General features: G+C 45.2%; 1 protein-coding gene across 2 annotated transcripts in view; it reads left to right on the plus strand.

The window, feature by feature from the left end:
• Positions 1-17,178, plus strand: part of FAT3 (FAT atypical cadherin 3) — a 556,180-nt gene that overhangs the window by 483,582 nt on the left and 55,420 nt on the right. For both annotated transcript variants that reach the window (XM_047753634.1, XM_047753635.1), the window contains exons 13-15: positions 10,089-10,478; positions 14,051-14,265; positions 15,813-15,950. In XM_047753634.1, the coding sequence (XP_047609590.1) occupies positions 10,089-10,478; positions 14,051-14,265; positions 15,813-15,950 (743 nt within the window). The remainder of the gene's footprint in view (positions 1-10,088; positions 10,479-14,050; positions 14,266-15,812; positions 15,951-17,178) is intronic.

Consider the following 17,178-nt stretch of genomic DNA (forward strand, 5'->3'; position numbering starts at 1 on the left):
AAAAGGAACAAGAAAAGTCAATTCTAACCACTGTTACCATTTTGAGAGAAGTCCCTTCCACTTTTTCTTTACAAAAATAGGCTCCTAAACTAGATATTTTTTTATAATCTGCTTTTTCGTTGACTTGCAAACATATTTCTGTATCAGCATATATTCTTTTATGCTTTTACATGATGAGATATATATGTGTACTGTTTAAATATATAATATATATGTATAGTATCCTGTGCTATGAGTGTACTATATTTATTCAGCCAGTTCTCATTCTTAGAAAATTGGGTAGTTAGCGTTTTTTTCTTTCACAATTGCAAGCATCCATTTAGCAATAGCTTTGTATATATCTGCGCATGTTTTATGTACATCTTTAGTATTAAATATTCCTGACTCCTCCGCTTTGCATTTTTTTGAGCCTCTGCAGTTCTTTGGCCCATACCTTGGTGAGGGGCATGTATGAGCAAAGCATACATCGCCCCTATGTACCTTGCGTTAGCAGGCTTATACACCTGCTGCATGCAGTCCCCTGGCTGTTTCTGCTGAAGTTCGCCATTCATTGTTCTTTGATTATGTACCAGGCTCTGTGCTCAGTATGGGGGCACAAAGATGGTAAGACACAGTCCCTTGGCAGGAGGTTGGGGTAGGGAGAATTGGATGAAGGCAGTCAAAAGGTACAAACTTCCAGGTATAAGATAAATAAATACCAGGGACATAATGTATGTGCTAGATATAATCAGTGCCACTGTAAGCTAAATATGACAGTTGTTAAGAGAATAAATCCTGAGTTCTCATCACAAAGAAACAATTTTTTTCTTTTTCTTTGATTTTGTATCTCTACGAGATAATGGATGGTCACTAAACTTACTGTGGTAATCATTTCATAATATATGTAAGTCAAATCATTAGGTATACCTTAAACTTATACAAGGCAATTATATCCCAATAAAACTGGGGAAAAATAAAGTGGAAAGAAAACAAAAAGACACAGTCCTTCTGCCTAAACCATGTGTTAGACTAGTGGGAGAGAGGACAGAAATGTAACTAACGATGATGCCAAAAGGATTTTAAAGGAACACGGGGAGTAACTGGGGAAATCAAAGAAGCTGTCCCAGAGGAGGCCCTGCGAGGAATATGCAGGATTTTGGCAAGAGAAGGCGAGGAAGAGAATGTTCCGACTAAATGGGAAGGTGTGAGCAGGCAGCCGCAGTAAATGCGCCTGTGTCTTCAGGAGTGGCTGGGGTAGACCATCCACCAAGGAAGTGGAGCAGGAGAAGACGCGGGGAGGATGGGCTGGGACCAGACTGTAGAGGACTCAGAAGTCAGTGTGCAGTGTTTTGACTTCTCAGTCTAAGAAGTGAGAAGTCCGTGACTATCGTGAGCAGATGGGGCAGGACTGGACCCAGAGGTTTAGAAACTTAATTCTGGTTAAGTTTAGCCAGGATGGGACAGGAGCCCTGCCCGCCTGTGAAACCTGACCACAGACGTTCAAGGGGTCTCTTGGAGGTAGACTCAGAAGAACTTGGCATTCCCGTTCAGATAGGAGAGACATACAAGAAACCCTAAGCTATCCACTAGTTTTCACTATTGCTTTAACACATGGTGAATTGTTCGCGTAATTCCTTCCCAAGTTGCTAAACTCCAAGAATTAAAAAAAAGTGTCTTTGGCACTCGACAAATCTTTATTAAATGGGAAGGTCACAGACAGGGTCTCCTGGGAGAAAGACAGAACCCTTGCACATCTCAAAAATACTATCTTTTAAGGATAAGGCCTTCACAAAGGGATGCAATGATATATTCAAGAACCAAAGCTTTGTTTATCTTTTTTTTTCCCCCGAAAGATAATTCTTAAAGCTTAAGTAATAAGAATGTGCCTTGATCACCAAGCCTGGGTTATAAAAACTGAAATCTAAATGGAATTGTGGGATTTCAAGCACTGGTGAACAGTCATTAATAAAGGCAGGGAAAAGGGTTGATTCAAAAGCAAGTTATTAGATTTCCTAGGTCATGGGATTGGGGGACTGACAGCCAGAAGACATGAAGGAGCTTTAAGGGCCAATTGAAATGCTATATATCTTAATGAGGACAGTGGTTCCATGGAGGTATACGTTTGTCAGAATTTATGAGCTAGATACCTAATAAGCGTTCATGATACTATATATAAATTATGACATCTCAATATATCAATCAAGCTGATATGAAAGTAGGTGATTAGAACTAACATTAAAAATGTTACTAGAGGGAGTTCCCGTCGTGGCGCAGTGGTTAACAAATCCGACTAGGAACCATGAGATTGAGGGTTCGATCCCTGGCCTTGCTCAGTGGGTTAATGATCCGGCGTTGCCGTGAGCTGTGGTGTAGGTTGCAGACGCGGCTCAGATCCCACGTTGCTGTGGCTCTGGCATAGGCCGGTGGCTACAGCTCTGATTGGACCCCTAGCCTGGGAACCTCCATATGCCGCGGGAGTGGCCCAAGAAATAGCAACAACAACAACAACAACAAAAAAAAGACAAAAGACAAAAAAAAATTAAAAAAAATGTTACTAGAGTTTGATTGTTGAGATTCTTTCAAATTATTTTTTTCCCAGATATCTATTCTGTATAAATTCAAGTTCTTTTATAAAAGCCAGCTTAGGAGTTCCCGTCGTGGTGCAGCAGAAATGAATCCAACTAGGAACCATGAGGTTGCGGGTTCGATCCCTGGCTCTGCTCAGTGTGTTAAGGATCCGGTGTTGCTGTGAGCTGTGGTGTAGGTCACAGATGCAGCTCGGATCTGATGTGGTGTGGCTGTGGCATAGGCTGGCAGCTGTAGCTCCGATTAGACCCCTAGCCTGGAAGTCTCCATTTGCCACTGGTGCAGCCCTAAAAATAAATAGATAAATAAAAGCCAGTTTAGGAGTTCCCATTGTGGTCAGCAGCTTAAGAACCCAACTAGTATTCATGAGAATGTAAGTTCAATCCCTGGCCTCACTCAGCGGGTGAAAGGATCCGATGTTGCCACAAGCTGCAGCGTAGGTAGAGACTGGACTCAGATCTGCCGTTGCTGTGGCTGTGGCGTTAGCTGGCAGCTGCAGCTCCGACTCGACCCCTAGCCTGGGAACTTCCATATGCCGCTGGTGTGACTATAAAAAGAAAGGGAGGGAGGGAAGGAGGAGGAAAGAAGGAAGGAAGGAAGGAGGAGCCAGTTTACAGCCAGCAGTGTAGCACAGCCTGCATTTTCTGTGTGCTGCCTGCAGGCCAGATCACATGCAGTTACTAGAATGTGAGTGTCACAAGCAAGACCCTGCCCTCACAGTCACAGCAGCTGCCAGCATGACACCCCAAACAAGAGCAGAGCTCTTGTAGGTTCCCGAAGCTCTGGGAACTTGGTCGCACAAGGCGGGGAGAAAACATTTTTTAAAGACTGGGTTAAGAAGAAATCTGTGTACTCGCTGTGTTGGCTGTTCTGACCGTTTGGTTTTGGTGCAGATTCTAACACTTTTAACAATCTCAAATATCCAGCTGGGTTATTCTGACACTAGGTGAAATCCTTGCGGGTGATCCTAGCAGTGGGCATTATTTCTCACTGAGGTTACAGCTTGGCTGTCAACTGTGTGTGTGGACTCTGAAGGAGTAACTGAATGGTCTGAACTTGCTGTGTTCAGTGTTCTTGCTGTCCAGAAGGTCCCACCAGCTCGTCATCATCAGGTTCAACATGGACTTTTCCTTTGGTGACTCGCCCCACTCACGCCCCAGTCCAGTTTGAGGAGAGGGTCAGCCTTTTGGAAATAAAAATGAAACCAGCGCCATCAGTTTATTTATTTCATTTTTTGCTTTTATGTATTTATTTATTTTTTTTTAGGGCTGCACCCATGGCATGTGGAAGATCCCAGTCTAGGGGTCAAATCAGAGCTACAGCCGCTGGTCTACACCACAGCCACAGCGACTTGGGATCCGAGCCATGTCTGTGACCCACACCACAGCTCGAAGCAACACTGGGTCCTTATCCCACTGAGTGAGGCCAGGAATTGAACTTGTATCCTCATGGATCCTAGTCAGGTTCGTTAACCACTGAGCCACGAAGGGAACTCTTGAGCTCCATCCATTTAACTTGCAAATGATCATAGTGCTGGAAGGTCATCTGAGACCTCGATTGACCTAGGTCCTATCATCTTATTTTATTTTTGTATTTGCTATTAAAGTATAGTTGGTTTACAGTGTCATGCCAGTTTCTGCTCTACAGCAGGGTTACCCAGTCGTGCATATATACACATTCTTTTTCTCGTATCATCCCCCATCATGTTCTATCCCAAGCGACTGGACACAGTTCCCTGTGCTGCACAGTAGGACCCCATTGCCCCTCCGTTCTAAATGTAAAAGGTTGCATCTACTAACCCCAAGCTTCCATTGTTTTAAAAATGAAGACACCTGAGACCCCACAAGGTTTGTGGCTTGCCCGAGTACGCTCTTGTCGTTTGAGCAGACTGTGGGCTACAAGAAAGGTCTGTCATCTTCCAGGATTGGGCCATATTACCTTCATTTTATTTATTTATTTTTTTTATTAATGATTTTATTTTTTCCATTAGAGCTGGTTTACAGTGTTCTGTCAATTTTCTACTCTACAGCAAGGTGACCCAGTCGCACATACATGTATACATTCCTTTTTCTCATATTATCGTGCTCCATCATAAGTGACTAGATATAGTTCCCAGTGCTTTACAGCAGGATCTCATTGCTTAACCACTCTGAAGGCAATTGTTTTGTTTGTTTGTTTGTTCTGTCTTTTGTCTCTTTAAGGCCGCACCCATGGCATATGGAGGTTCCCAGGCTAGAGGTCTAATTGGAGCTGTTGCCACTGGCCTACACCAGAACCACAGCAATGCCGAGCCTCGTCTGTGACCTACACCACAACTCATGGCAACACCGGATCCTTAACCTGCTGAGCAAGGCCAAGGATCAAACCCACAACCTCATGGTTCCTAGTTGGATTCGCTTCCGCTGTGCCACCACGGACACTCCCATTCTGAAGGCAGTTGTGTGCATATATTAACCCCAGATTCCTAGTCCATCCCACTCCCTTCCCTCCCCCTTAGCAACCACAAGTCTGTTCTCCAAGTCCATGAGTTTCTTTTCTGTGGAAAGGTTCATTTGTGCCGTATATTAGATTCCAGATATAAGTAATATCATGTGGTATTTGTCTTTCTCTTTCTGACTTCTCTTAGTATGAGAGTTTCCAGTTCCATCCATGATGCTGCAGATGGCATTATTTTGTTCTTTTTATGGCTGAGTAGTATTTCATTGTGTATACGTACCACATCTTCTTAATCCATTCATCTGCCAGTGGACATTTAGGTTGTTTCCATGTCTTGGCTATTGTGAATAGTGCTGCCATGAACATGCAGGTGCATGTGTCTTTTTCAAGGAAAGTTTTGTCCAGATATATGCCCAAGAGTGGGATCGCTGGGTCATATGGTAGTTCTGTGTATAGTTTTCTAAGGCACCTCCATACTGTTTTCCATAGTGGTTGTACCAATTTACATCCCCACTGAAAGTGTAGGAGGGTTCCCTTTTCTCCACACCCTCTCCAGCATTTGTTACTTGTGGGCCTTCGTTTTAAAGCATTTAAAATTTTGACTTTCATGTAGAGTCCATGCTCCCCTCCCAAATAATCCCTTTTTCCATTTGGCCCCATTGAGAGGAACCCAGCCTCCACTTAGAGACCTTCGAAGGGAGGGAACACAGATGCCCTTGGCAAGCCCCCCAGGATTTCACAGCCTTTCCTCCTGAGAATTTGTACAAGCGATTTCTTTCCTCCAACCACCGTCCGCGATATGCCACTACCTATTATTTCCTTCGAGCAAATGAGATTTTTTCATCATTCTCTTTTTAACTTGATTTTAATCCTCCAAAGACCTCCCTGCTCCATTTGCCATAGTTAACATGCAGAAACTTCACTTGCGATGAAAATCATACTTCTCTTGGTAGCCTGGCATTTCAGCATTTTAAGAAGCTAAGTAGCTCTATCCTCATTAAATTAGGCGCAAATTGGAGAAGAGAATTACATACTTAAAAACACGGATGCAAAATGATGGATTAATGTTGTACCTTAATATAACACGTCGTGACATGCAGAGAGCATTAGACCAATTAGCAAAGGAGTCTTCTGCTCAGGCTCATCTTTTCTGTCGGGTTCGGGGCGAAAGGATGGTGATTTGAAGGATGGCATTTATCAAATGCCCTTGGATAGAAAGTTTGCGCTTTAGTGACAGGACCGGCATTCATTTAGCAAAGACAGCCCCTTTGCTTGGTAATACAGCACAGACCCAGGTACCACACCAAAGGTATCGCCTGCAAAGTGGCATGTATGCATCTGACTTTGTTTCTAGAAGTCATTGAAATCTGCTGCAGTTGCGTCTAACCTGGAGTTTTCATACATTCCAAAAATAGATCCTGCTCTTCTCTTGAGAGCTCCCAAGTCAGAAGTGCTACCACTCAGCAAGTTTGTTGGTTTGGGTGCCCCCCTTGTCTTTTCTGGGCTTGCTTTCGTATCAGTCTGACTGGTAACAGAAAGGAGAGGTAAATCTCCCTGCTCCTCCTGGTGTAAATGCCTGAGATACAGTCAAAAGCAAGGTGTATGAGGAGGTGGGGGGACAGGGGCGGTTGGATCAGCCACTGGTGATGGTTTTCTGCTGTGGTAAAGCAGAAAAACCCTGTCACCAAGTTTTAAATGAACAGAATCTGCCCAGAGGGGAGCTGTGGTCTTTGTGTGGCTGATTAATGTCAGCCTCTTAAATGCAGGGCTCCCACCTCAGACTAGCCTGCTGAGCGGGAAGCTGGAAAAAAACATGGCATCTCCTTCTTGGGGGGTCTTAGCAGAGCCGAAGGCCACTGAATAGGCTGGGAGAGAAAGCTGCGGCCCTGGAACACAGGTGATATTTTTAATGAGATTTCAGCTATCTGTCCTGGGGAAGGAAACACAGGCAGCCATGAAAATCACCTTCCTTTTAGGTCTTTGTGGCCACAGAGAGCGGCGGTGTGCAAACCCAGCCCCTACCTCTCCTTACTCAGCAGGTTGGAGCGCTAGGGCTTTCAGAACAGAGGCAGAAATTGCCTTCTTCCTATGGGATCTTCAATCCTGAAGAGGAGGCAGAGGTCCTGAAAATAGGCCTTTGTTCCTCGTGCTTACCCAGAAATGCTAGTGGCAGGCAAATCCTTGCATCAGTGCAGTGGGTGATGTTGTCAGCAGATGCCCAGCTGAGAGATCCTGGGTGAATTTCCTGCCCGTTGGTGAGCGTGGTGTTCCATATGCTGGGGGGTAGGCGTCAAAGCCCCAGGGAACGTGTGTGATTTGAAAACCCATGTGACATGTCAGTTGCTGATGTGTTTCCATAAATACATGTTTGTGCCCAACACCATCTGATCCGTCACAGCTTCTTCCACCGTCAGCTCTGATACCCGGCAGGGTTATTGTTCTTCAGGTGCAAGCTGATCACCTCTGCAGTCCTCTGTGTATTCACCCCTGAAATTTATGTTGAAAACTTGAATCCACTTCTAAAAATAGCCAGAAAGCATCACTGAAACCTCTGCTTTGGGGCCTTACTTCAAGGGACAGCCAGGAAAGAGGAAAGACTTCTTATTTTTAATCCCAGCACCGGTAAAATCAGAGGTTGATGTTTATATATCACCGGGTGGTTGTTTTGAAAGAGAAATAAAAGTAAATGATGAAACTTTGGAAAAAATGGACTCTCTGGAATGGAACCAAGAACAAGCTCTCACTGTTGACCTTTTGGTTAAAGCCACAGAATGCAATTTATGTCATTCCCTCCAGATATATGATTTTATTGGTTTGCTGGGAATTTGGGCTTCAGGGAAATTGTACATTGAGGGAGTAAAGTGTTTAACTCTTATTACTGCCAAAGGCCTGTCCCCATGGTGAGGCGTTATAATAGAAAACAGCACGTGTGCAGGGCCTCCCTCTAAGAGCTTGTATTCTCAAGGTCTGTGATTCACAAAAGACATTTTTCGGTAGCTGTCTTAGCTAAAGTTATGACTCATGATGGTTTTCATTGAGCATAGGATCAACATCATGCTTTTTCAACCTATGAAGTTATTATATTTTACGTCTTCTAAATAGTAACTCCTAGTGGATTTGAGGTCGCTTTTGAAGGTGCTGAGATCCTTGGAAGAAAATAGTTAATTACATCAGTCTTCCAAACAGAAGCCGATCCCATCGTTATTCATTAATTTGTTGGTGGTGAATGGATACTTCCTGGCTGATATGTTTTGGCTTGAGTGTATACCTAGGTAAAGGGGCATTTTGATAACCTAGTGAATTTCTTCCAATCCTACACCTGGAGATCACCCACTGACTAGATCCTGTCCCTTCTTTGATGGGGTGCCTGAGCTCTCTGGCCATTGGCTTTCTTTTTCCTCTTGCTATTTCCTCTGACCACATCCATTCAGATGGCTCTGCTGCCTCTCTGAATGCTGATGACCCTCAAATGCATACCTCTAGGGTGGACGTCTCCTCTGATCTCCAGCCTCCTGTACAAATGTCCTACTTGAATCTCCAGTTCAATATAAAGCGCCATCCTCACATGTCATCTATCCGGAATGGAACACATGGTCTTCTGTCCCCCCATGGTCCTCTCCATCACAGCTGGTGGTCACTCCCTCTTTTCAGTCACTCGGGCCAAGACCTAAGAGTCCTTCTGGCATCTTCTCCTTCCTTTACATCGCACATCCTGCCAGCTCCACCATGAGAAAGCCATCTTTTCTCACCACCTCCACCGTCAGAATATATCCGGGGCCCCTCCACGTCTTCCCTGTGTTGTCAGAGCACGTCTGGAACCTGATCTCATCTCACCCCTTCCAGCACCGCTGTGGAAGCTGCCCTTGTCTCGTGCCTGTATTCCTGCCACAGGTGGCCAGAGGTCTCCGCTTCCTGTCTTGCTGTTCGGTTGGCAACCAGCAGCCTGAGCCTGAGCGATTGTGTCATTAGCTAAGTCACAGCACGTGACTCCGCTCTTCAGAGCCCTCCAGCGCCGCCCACTTCATCACCACCCGAGACGATCTGCTCCCTGACCTGCGACCACCCTGATCTCCTCTTTCTTCTTCGTTCTGACCACACTGGTTGTCTCCCCCGAGCTCCTCAAATAACGCCAGCTGGGCTCCAGCCCAGGACCTCTGCCTGCAGTGCCCTTCTCCAGAGACCTGCCCTGCTCACTCCCTCCCTGCTTTCTGGTCTTCACTCAAACACCAAACTTCCGACAAACAGTAGTAAAATGACCACCCCTCCCTCTAGCTCCCAAAGCCCCCCTCCCCCAGCACCCCCAATCCCCCTTTTTGGCTTCATTTTTCTCCCGTTTTACTCCCTAACCTATCATTTATTTGACTGATTCTTTGTTCTTGTTCATCTCTTATTTACTCTCACCAGAATGTAAAAGTGTTCCTAGGAAATCTTCGACTCTTTACCATTATGAGACTGCAGCACCCAGAATAGTGCCTGATAGATTCCGGGTAAACATTTGTGGAAGTAATCCGTTAATTCATTTGTTTTTCTCTTTCTGGGGCATGTCTTGACCCATATACCTATTGGCATAGAGTTATTCTTAAAGATGCATGAGGTTCTCGGAGTTCCCATTGTGGCTCAGCTGGTTAAGAACCTGACTAGTATCCATGAGGATGTGGGTTCGATCCCTGGCCTCACTCAGTGGGTTAAGGATCGGAGGTACCTCAAGCTGTGGTGTATGTTGCAGATGCAGCTCAGATCCTGAGTTGCTGTGGCTGTGGTGTAGGCTGGCAGCTGCAGCTCCAATTTGACCTCTAGCCTGGGAACTTACCCCCCTGCCCCCCAAAAACAATGCAGGAGGTTCTTTAGTATATTAAAAAGATCCAACTTATTCCTGAGATCTGTTGGCAGTGTTTTCCACTTCTTTACCATTTGGTTCAGTTGTATATTTTTTACAAACTGAAGTTGTCGTGGGAGCAAAGCTGTCAGTTTCTGGAATTACTGTGTTTCTCCATGTTGCCCTCAGACAGTCAGCGAAGCCGTAATATTCTAGGGCGGAGGGCGTCTGGCTGCATCCTTCTCGGCTCACGTTCTGGCGTCTCCCACAGGCATCAACAGGAAGGTCGTGTACTCCCTGGCCGACTCGGCCAACGGCTTCTTCTCCATCGACGGCTCGTCTGGCATCGTCATCCTGGAGCAGCCGCTGGACCGAGAGCAGCAGTCCGCCTACAACATCAGCGTGCGGGCCACGGACCAGAGCCCTGGCCAGGCCCTGTCCTCTCTGGCCACCGTCACCATCACTGTGCTGGACATTAATGACAACCCGCCCGTGTTTGAGAGGCGGGACTACCTGGTGACGGTGCCTGAGGACACCTCCCCTGGCACCCAAGTCCTGGCAGTGTTTGCCACCAGCAAAGATATAGGCACAAATGCTGAGATTACGTATCTCATCCGGTCTGGGAATGAACAAGGGAAATTTAGGATCCACCCAAAGACAGGTGGGTAAACCGCAACCTCCCTAGAACCCAAGGCTTCGCTCTGCCCTGCCTCTCCTCCTAATCCTTTAATCAACCAGCCTTCCTGGCGGGAAGCCCTCTTCTCATAGCAGGGCCTGCCTGCGTGCAGACCGCAGACTGCCCTCTGGCATTCTGTTCCAAGGATGCCCTCTGCTATGTGTCAGCTCCTTGCTGTGGGCTCATCGGGCAAACCTTGACCCCTAGGTTGGTTCCAGGAATTTCCAGATAGGAAACCTTGGGAATGACACTGTGGCTCAGGATGAGGAGAGGAGGTAACACGTGCGTATCGAGCTTAAGGGTTTGTTTGTTTCTCTCTCTTTTCTGTTTGTTTTTAACTTGGTTTATGAGTTTGGAAATACTCCTGGAGACTAGCCTCCACTTACCAGTGTTCACGCTCAGGCTGCCCCTCTCAGGTCACCTGCTGGGGCAGATGTTAATTAGCACTTTGCACAGTGACCCTCAGGCCTTCTGAACCAACCGGAGCTGGCACTGTCTTTTATTCCTATTCGCTACTCCTGGTCAGAACATTGCCATCTCTCACCAGGCCCTTTTCAAACTCAGGGGGAAGATGTGGCATCACCTGGGGAAAGATATTGAGAAAGAAACCAAGATAAGAAAACAAAAAGAGAACCCCAGGGCTTTGTCTTTATCAGGAGGTTAATAACTATTAGGGATATTTTGGGTGAATAAAGACGGTAATTCAGAAAAAAGTTTGGCTCTTCTTCGAAAAGTCAACATACTCCCCCATGTATTTTCCTAGAGTGTATTAATATTTTCAAAGGTCTTTCATGGATGTTCTCATTTGTTTACCTATTCCCCTAGGAATAGGCAAGGCAGTCCATTTTTCCAGGTAAGAAATCTGAGTCTCTGGCCATTGGACATAATTCCTTCATCACTCAAAGAATATGCACTTGTTGAGCCAGAGGGCCAAGGAGGTCTGTTCTCTGTTGGATAATCCAGTAAATATGAATAGGAAATTGGCATAACTATCAATGTTCATTTAACTCAGCAAATATGCCTGAGTCCTATTAAACCATTAATTATTTCTCCCATTTTCTCTATGAGAAAAATAGCTTCAGAGAGGTTAAATAATGTCCCCCAGTTTAAGTGAGGACGGATCCAGGATTTGAACTCAGATCTCCCTGACTCTGGAACACATGCTCTCACCTCTATATGCCACTGTTATGCTTGGGGTTGAAAAATTGAAGCTCTTAGTATAAGAAGGTGGAAATATTAATGGAGGGATCGCAGTAGCAGCTTGTCCCAGCAGTAGCTCTGTTTATTAAGGTCATTACTTCACATTAAAATGTAGGGGATTTTCCTCATTTAAATATGTGTCCGCCTTAGCCTGTCTAGTTATGGCCATTTAATATGAACACCGTGGGGAAATGGTTAAGTACTGTTTAAATTTGGCAAAAGATAACAAGACTGGGATGCAAAATAAAGCACTCAGGGTGGTAATTGCTAAGAAAACTTCATTATGGAGAGAAAGAGGCTCTTGGTAGAAGTATGACTTCTGTTTCTCACCTTAAGTAGAAGGGCAGCCTTAGCTCCAAGAGAAGTTGCCTGTCTGGAAAAAGAATGGAAGAGGTACTCGCTTTGGCCCTAGTGACTGTTTTCCAGGTGGGAGAGAAGTAAATGCCCTTGAGAACCGCTCTGCAGATGCTGCAGTGACCAACTATCAGTTGCACAACACAGGAATGGGTCGAGCACCAGAAAGGGCCAGGATGGAAGGGAATGAGCACTCACAGAGCCCCTGGTGGCAGTACCACCCGGCTAGCTGCTTTCACTTGATCTACTTGCTTGATTTATTTTTTAATCTTTTTGGTGAAATATAATCAGTTTACAATGTTGTGTTAGTTTCAATTGTACAGCAAAGTGATTAAGTTATATAAATAGAAATGTATGCATATTTACACATTATATATGTGTGTATGTCTTCCCTCTTAGATTCCTTTCCATTATAGGTTATTACAAGGTATTGACTCTAGTTCCCTATGTATAGACCTGCTATATAGCAGGTCTTTGTTGGTTATCTATTTATAGGTAGTAGTGTATATATTTTAATCCCAAACTCTTAATTTATCCTTCGTCTCGTCCCTTTTGGTAACCATATGTTTGTTTTCTGTCTGTGAATCTTTCTCTGTTTTTTAAATAAGTTCATTTCAGAGTTCCCGTCATGGCTCAGCGGAAACGAATCCGACTAGGAACCATGAGGTTTGCGGGTTTGATCCCTGGCCTCGCTCAGTGGGCTAAGGATCCAGCATTGCCATGAGCTGTGGTGTAGGTCACAGACACGGCTCGGATCTGGCGTTGCTGTGGCTGTGGTGTAGGCTGGCAGCTATAGCTCTAATTAGGCCCCTAGCCTGGGAACCTCCATATGCCATGGGCGCGGCCCTGGAAAAAAAAAGGACAAATAAATAAATAAAAGTTCATTTCTATCATATTTTAGATTCCATGTACAAGTGACCTCATATGGTATTTGTCATTCTCTGACTTAGTTAGTATGATAATCTCTAGGTCCATCCATGTTGCTGCAAATGGCATTATTTCAGTCACCGTTATGGCTGAGTAACATTCCATTGTGTATATGTACCACATCTTCTTTGTCCATTCCTCTACTTGCTTAATTTAAAAAAACTCTGTGACATGGGATTAGTTCTGCTCTGTAGTTATAGATACTAACCTCATACACTTACTATTTGGCAACCAATTCAGGTGTTCCATTGTCCATTATGTCACTAGACCTTGACATACCTTGAGGTCTTTGTCCTCTTTGTACTGTGAAAGTTTTATTTTAATTAATTTATTTATTTATTTTTGCTTTTTAGGGCCACACCCGCGGCCTATGGAGGTTCCCAAGCTAGGGGTCAAATTAGAGCTATAGCCCCCAGCCTATGCCACAGCCACAGCAACACCAGATCCAAGCCACATCTGTGACCTACACCACAGCTCACAGCAATGCCGGATCCTTAATCCACTGAGCGAGGCCAGGGATCGAACCTGCAACCTCATGGTTACTAGTCAGATTGTTTCCACTGTGCCATGACTGGAACTCCTGCACCATGGGAGTTTTAGATGAGCACATTATAAGTTACCTTAGTGGTTAATTCAGTTCAGTGAAGTCTGCAGGTACCTACTTACGGAGGAGGGGCGGATCACCTAATCAAATCCACACGTCTTGGCTCACTCTCGGGCTCTGGTTCCACTTGAGGAATCATGGGGACGCCCTTGTTCCCATTTCTCCTCCCAGATTTCATGAGAGTGAATAATGCCACAGATTTTCAGGCTGCTGGAGGTAAGTTCAGAGACTACTGCAGAAACACACAAAGGCTTAATTTCTTCAGTGTTGTGTCTGATGGATAGCTAGGTTTTAACTGGCAGCATTAATCAGACTCTGGGGTGCTTTCAGCAGGGCATTAAGTAAACAAATTCCTGAATATCTCACATTCTTTCTGGAGATGATGTTGCAAATATTCCCATGATCGGGGAGCTGCTGACCAGTGTTTTTTTTTTATCTAATCCAGTCTAAAGCTCCCCATTTTTCTTCAAAGGGGGCATTTCTGTGTCCGAGATCCTGGACTATGAATTGTGCAAGAAGTTTTACCTGGTGGTGGAAGCGAAAGACGGGGGCACCCCTGCCCTCAGTGCGGTGGCTACTGTCAGCATCAACCTCACGGATGTGAACGACAACCCTCCCAGGTTCAGCCAAGACGTCTACAGCGCTGTCATAAGTGAAGATGCCCTGGTTGGGGACTCTGTCATTTTGGTAGGTGCCGTTGGGAGGTCCAGATATCCAGGCCTAATAATCCTCGAGGGAGTGAAGAAGGGAGCACAGTCTACCTTGAATTCTTTGTAGAGGGTCTCCTTTCAGGGTCCTTGGGTCCCCAGGATCAATCAGACCCCAGTCTTTGGACTGCTCCCTCTCCACTCTGTCTGTTAGAAAGGGTCAGGTACATTCTTTTATATCAAGGATGTACAAGGATTGCTAATCACTTTCCTCCCGGGAGTGTATATTTTTCGAGGAAACGAAACAGACCACGGAATGAATTTCTAATGACAGCTCCTAGTGGTTTGTGACCTTGGATGACAAGTTAGCAAGTGGCTAAAGATAGGATAAAAAATTTTTACCACCCTCCTTACACACACACACACACACACATATAGTACAGGCAACTACAAATGAGATTATGCTTAAGATGGATTGTTTACTCTTAGAAGAGCTCTACTTTCTGGAAGGAATGTTTTTCTAAAACCCATATGAACCAGCCATGTGTGAGGAGAACACAGGTTCTCTTAGACTTACAAATTATGTTTGGGAAACTGAGTCCCATCCTCAAAATTCTTTTTTTTTAATTAAGGAAAAATGTATTGGCATGTAGTTGGCTTACAATGAATGCTGTGTTCGTTTCAGGTGCACAGCAAAGTGAATCAGTTGTACATGTATATCCGTCCTTCTTGAGATTCTTTTCCCATGTAGGTTATTGCAGAATATCGAGTAGATTTCCCTGTGCTATATAGGAGGTCCATGTTACTGATCTACCATATATACAGCACTGTGTGTATATTAATCCCAACCTTCTAATTTATCCCTTCCCCCACCTTTCCCCTTTGGTAACCATTAGTTTCCCCAGGTTCCATCTTCCCCTTCCATCCATCTCCATCTCTGGCTCCTGCAACACCAGAAAGTGTTCATTCTTTACACGTCTTGTCCAAGGTAGACTTCCCCAGACCCTTGCTTCTGGGGCCTGGGACTATCATGAGACTATTTCCATACATATAAATCCAAACATCACCCACATGGAGCATCAGACAGTGGGGCTGTGTGTTTGCCATGTGGGGAAGGGAATTTCCGTGGGCTTCTTTCTTATGGAAATGTGTAGGTTTAGACAATGCCTGACTCAGTGGCAGAGACCATTGTTTTGCAGACTTTCTCTGCAAAGTCTGTTTTGCGGATGTTTTGCAGATATTTTGCAGAGAAAGCATCACCAAAGTATCCCAAATCAGTTCATGTTGAGTCTGCCCTTCGTGGCTCAAGGCCTGCAGAAAATCAGACTTAACAAGCACCAGGCCGTAGGCGTATAAAAATGAACAGAAATAAAGTGGCAGCTCCAGGAATAGTGCTTTTCTCCTCCGGCCAACCCTGCCAACCCAAAACCTCTCCCCCTGGGGCACCATGACTGGCATTGGTGCGTAGGGCACGTAAGCCAACTCTCAGAGGTGTGCCTATTTGTACTGACCTGGAACCCTAAGAATAAACCTTTTCTCTGCCTCTTGTACCATGTCTTTGCTTTGTTTTGCTTGTGTCTCATGAAGCTAATAGCGGAGGATGCAGACAGCCAGCCCAACGGACAGATTCGTTTTTCCATTGTGAATGGAGATCGGGACAGTGAATTTGCTGTGGATCCTGTCTTGGGACTTCTGAAGGTTAAGAAGAAATTGGACCGGGAACGGGTAAGCTAGTTTAGGCCAGCTCCCTCCCCATCCACCCTCACACCTTCGTGTGGAAATCAGGCACAGACTCCATGAATATAAGCAGCAGGGTTCTCCATTCTAAATAACGGGAGTAAATAGGGATGAGCTAAGATGCAGCAGGAAGTATTTGGGTTGGGCCTTTGACAAAGTTTGCTGCCAATAGATGCCGGTAGTTTCTTACATATGGAGGCTCTAAAAAAAAAAGCAAAAACATATCTTTCAGGATGGTTTGAAGTTCGGTCCTTCCAAATCGAGAAGGCATGAAAGTACACTCAGTGTAGGGATCTTGTGCTCCTGGTTTCACGAGCAGCATTGGCGCTAAGTGTGCAGATAGAAAATGATCACCTGAAGGCATCTAGGTCAGAAAGAATGATCCAGAACATTCCTCTGTCTGAGGCTAAAGTAAGCTTCTAAACATTGTCATTTTCTTGGCTGTGCTTGCAGCTTTCAGAAGTTCCCTGACTAAGGACTGAACCCAGGGCCACAGCAGTGAAACCATCAGGCCACCAGGGAACTCCTAGACATTGTCTTTTTGACCAAAAATATCTCTTTAAAGTGAAATGAAATATGGAAAAAGATGCTGTAGACATATGCTTAGAAGTAGAAAGATGTCACCAGCTGATGGAGCCCCATAAGATACTCCCAAAATATCAAAAACTGATACATAAGACAAATCAGTGGTGACAACTCTTGTAATTTGAACAAAGACCAAGAGCTGTGGTTCTGTCCAGGATCGATTTTAACCCCAGGGGTTATCTGGCAATATCTGGAGACATTTTTGGTTGTGACAAGTGGGCAGAGGCAATATTGACTCCAGCGAGTAGAGTAGACGCCAGATTTTGCAAAGTACAGGCCAGTCCCTGACAACCCAAAATTATCTGGCTCCAAACGTCAGTTGGTACTGAGGCTGAGAAACCCTGGTCTAAAGACTCAAAGTGAAGATGGCTGATCTTCAGCAAAGCACAGCGAGCCTGCAGCAGCTCTGAGTGGGTGCAGAAGGAAGCTAATGCTGCTGTGATTCTTTTTTTTTTTTTTTGTCTTTTTAGGACAGCACCAAGGGCATATGGAAGTTCTCAGACTAGGGCTTAAATTGGAGCTGCAGCTGCCAGCCTCAGCCACAGCAACACCAGATCTGAGCTGTGCCTGAGACCCACACCACAGCTCATGGCAACACCAGATCCCCAACCCCCTGAGCGAGGCCAGGGAT

Source organism: Phacochoerus africanus, chromosome 11, assembly GCF_016906955.1.
Source record: "Phacochoerus africanus isolate WHEZ1 chromosome 11, ROS_Pafr_v1, whole genome shotgun sequence".
NCBI lineage: Eukaryota > Metazoa > Chordata > Mammalia > Artiodactyla > Suidae > Phacochoerus > Phacochoerus africanus.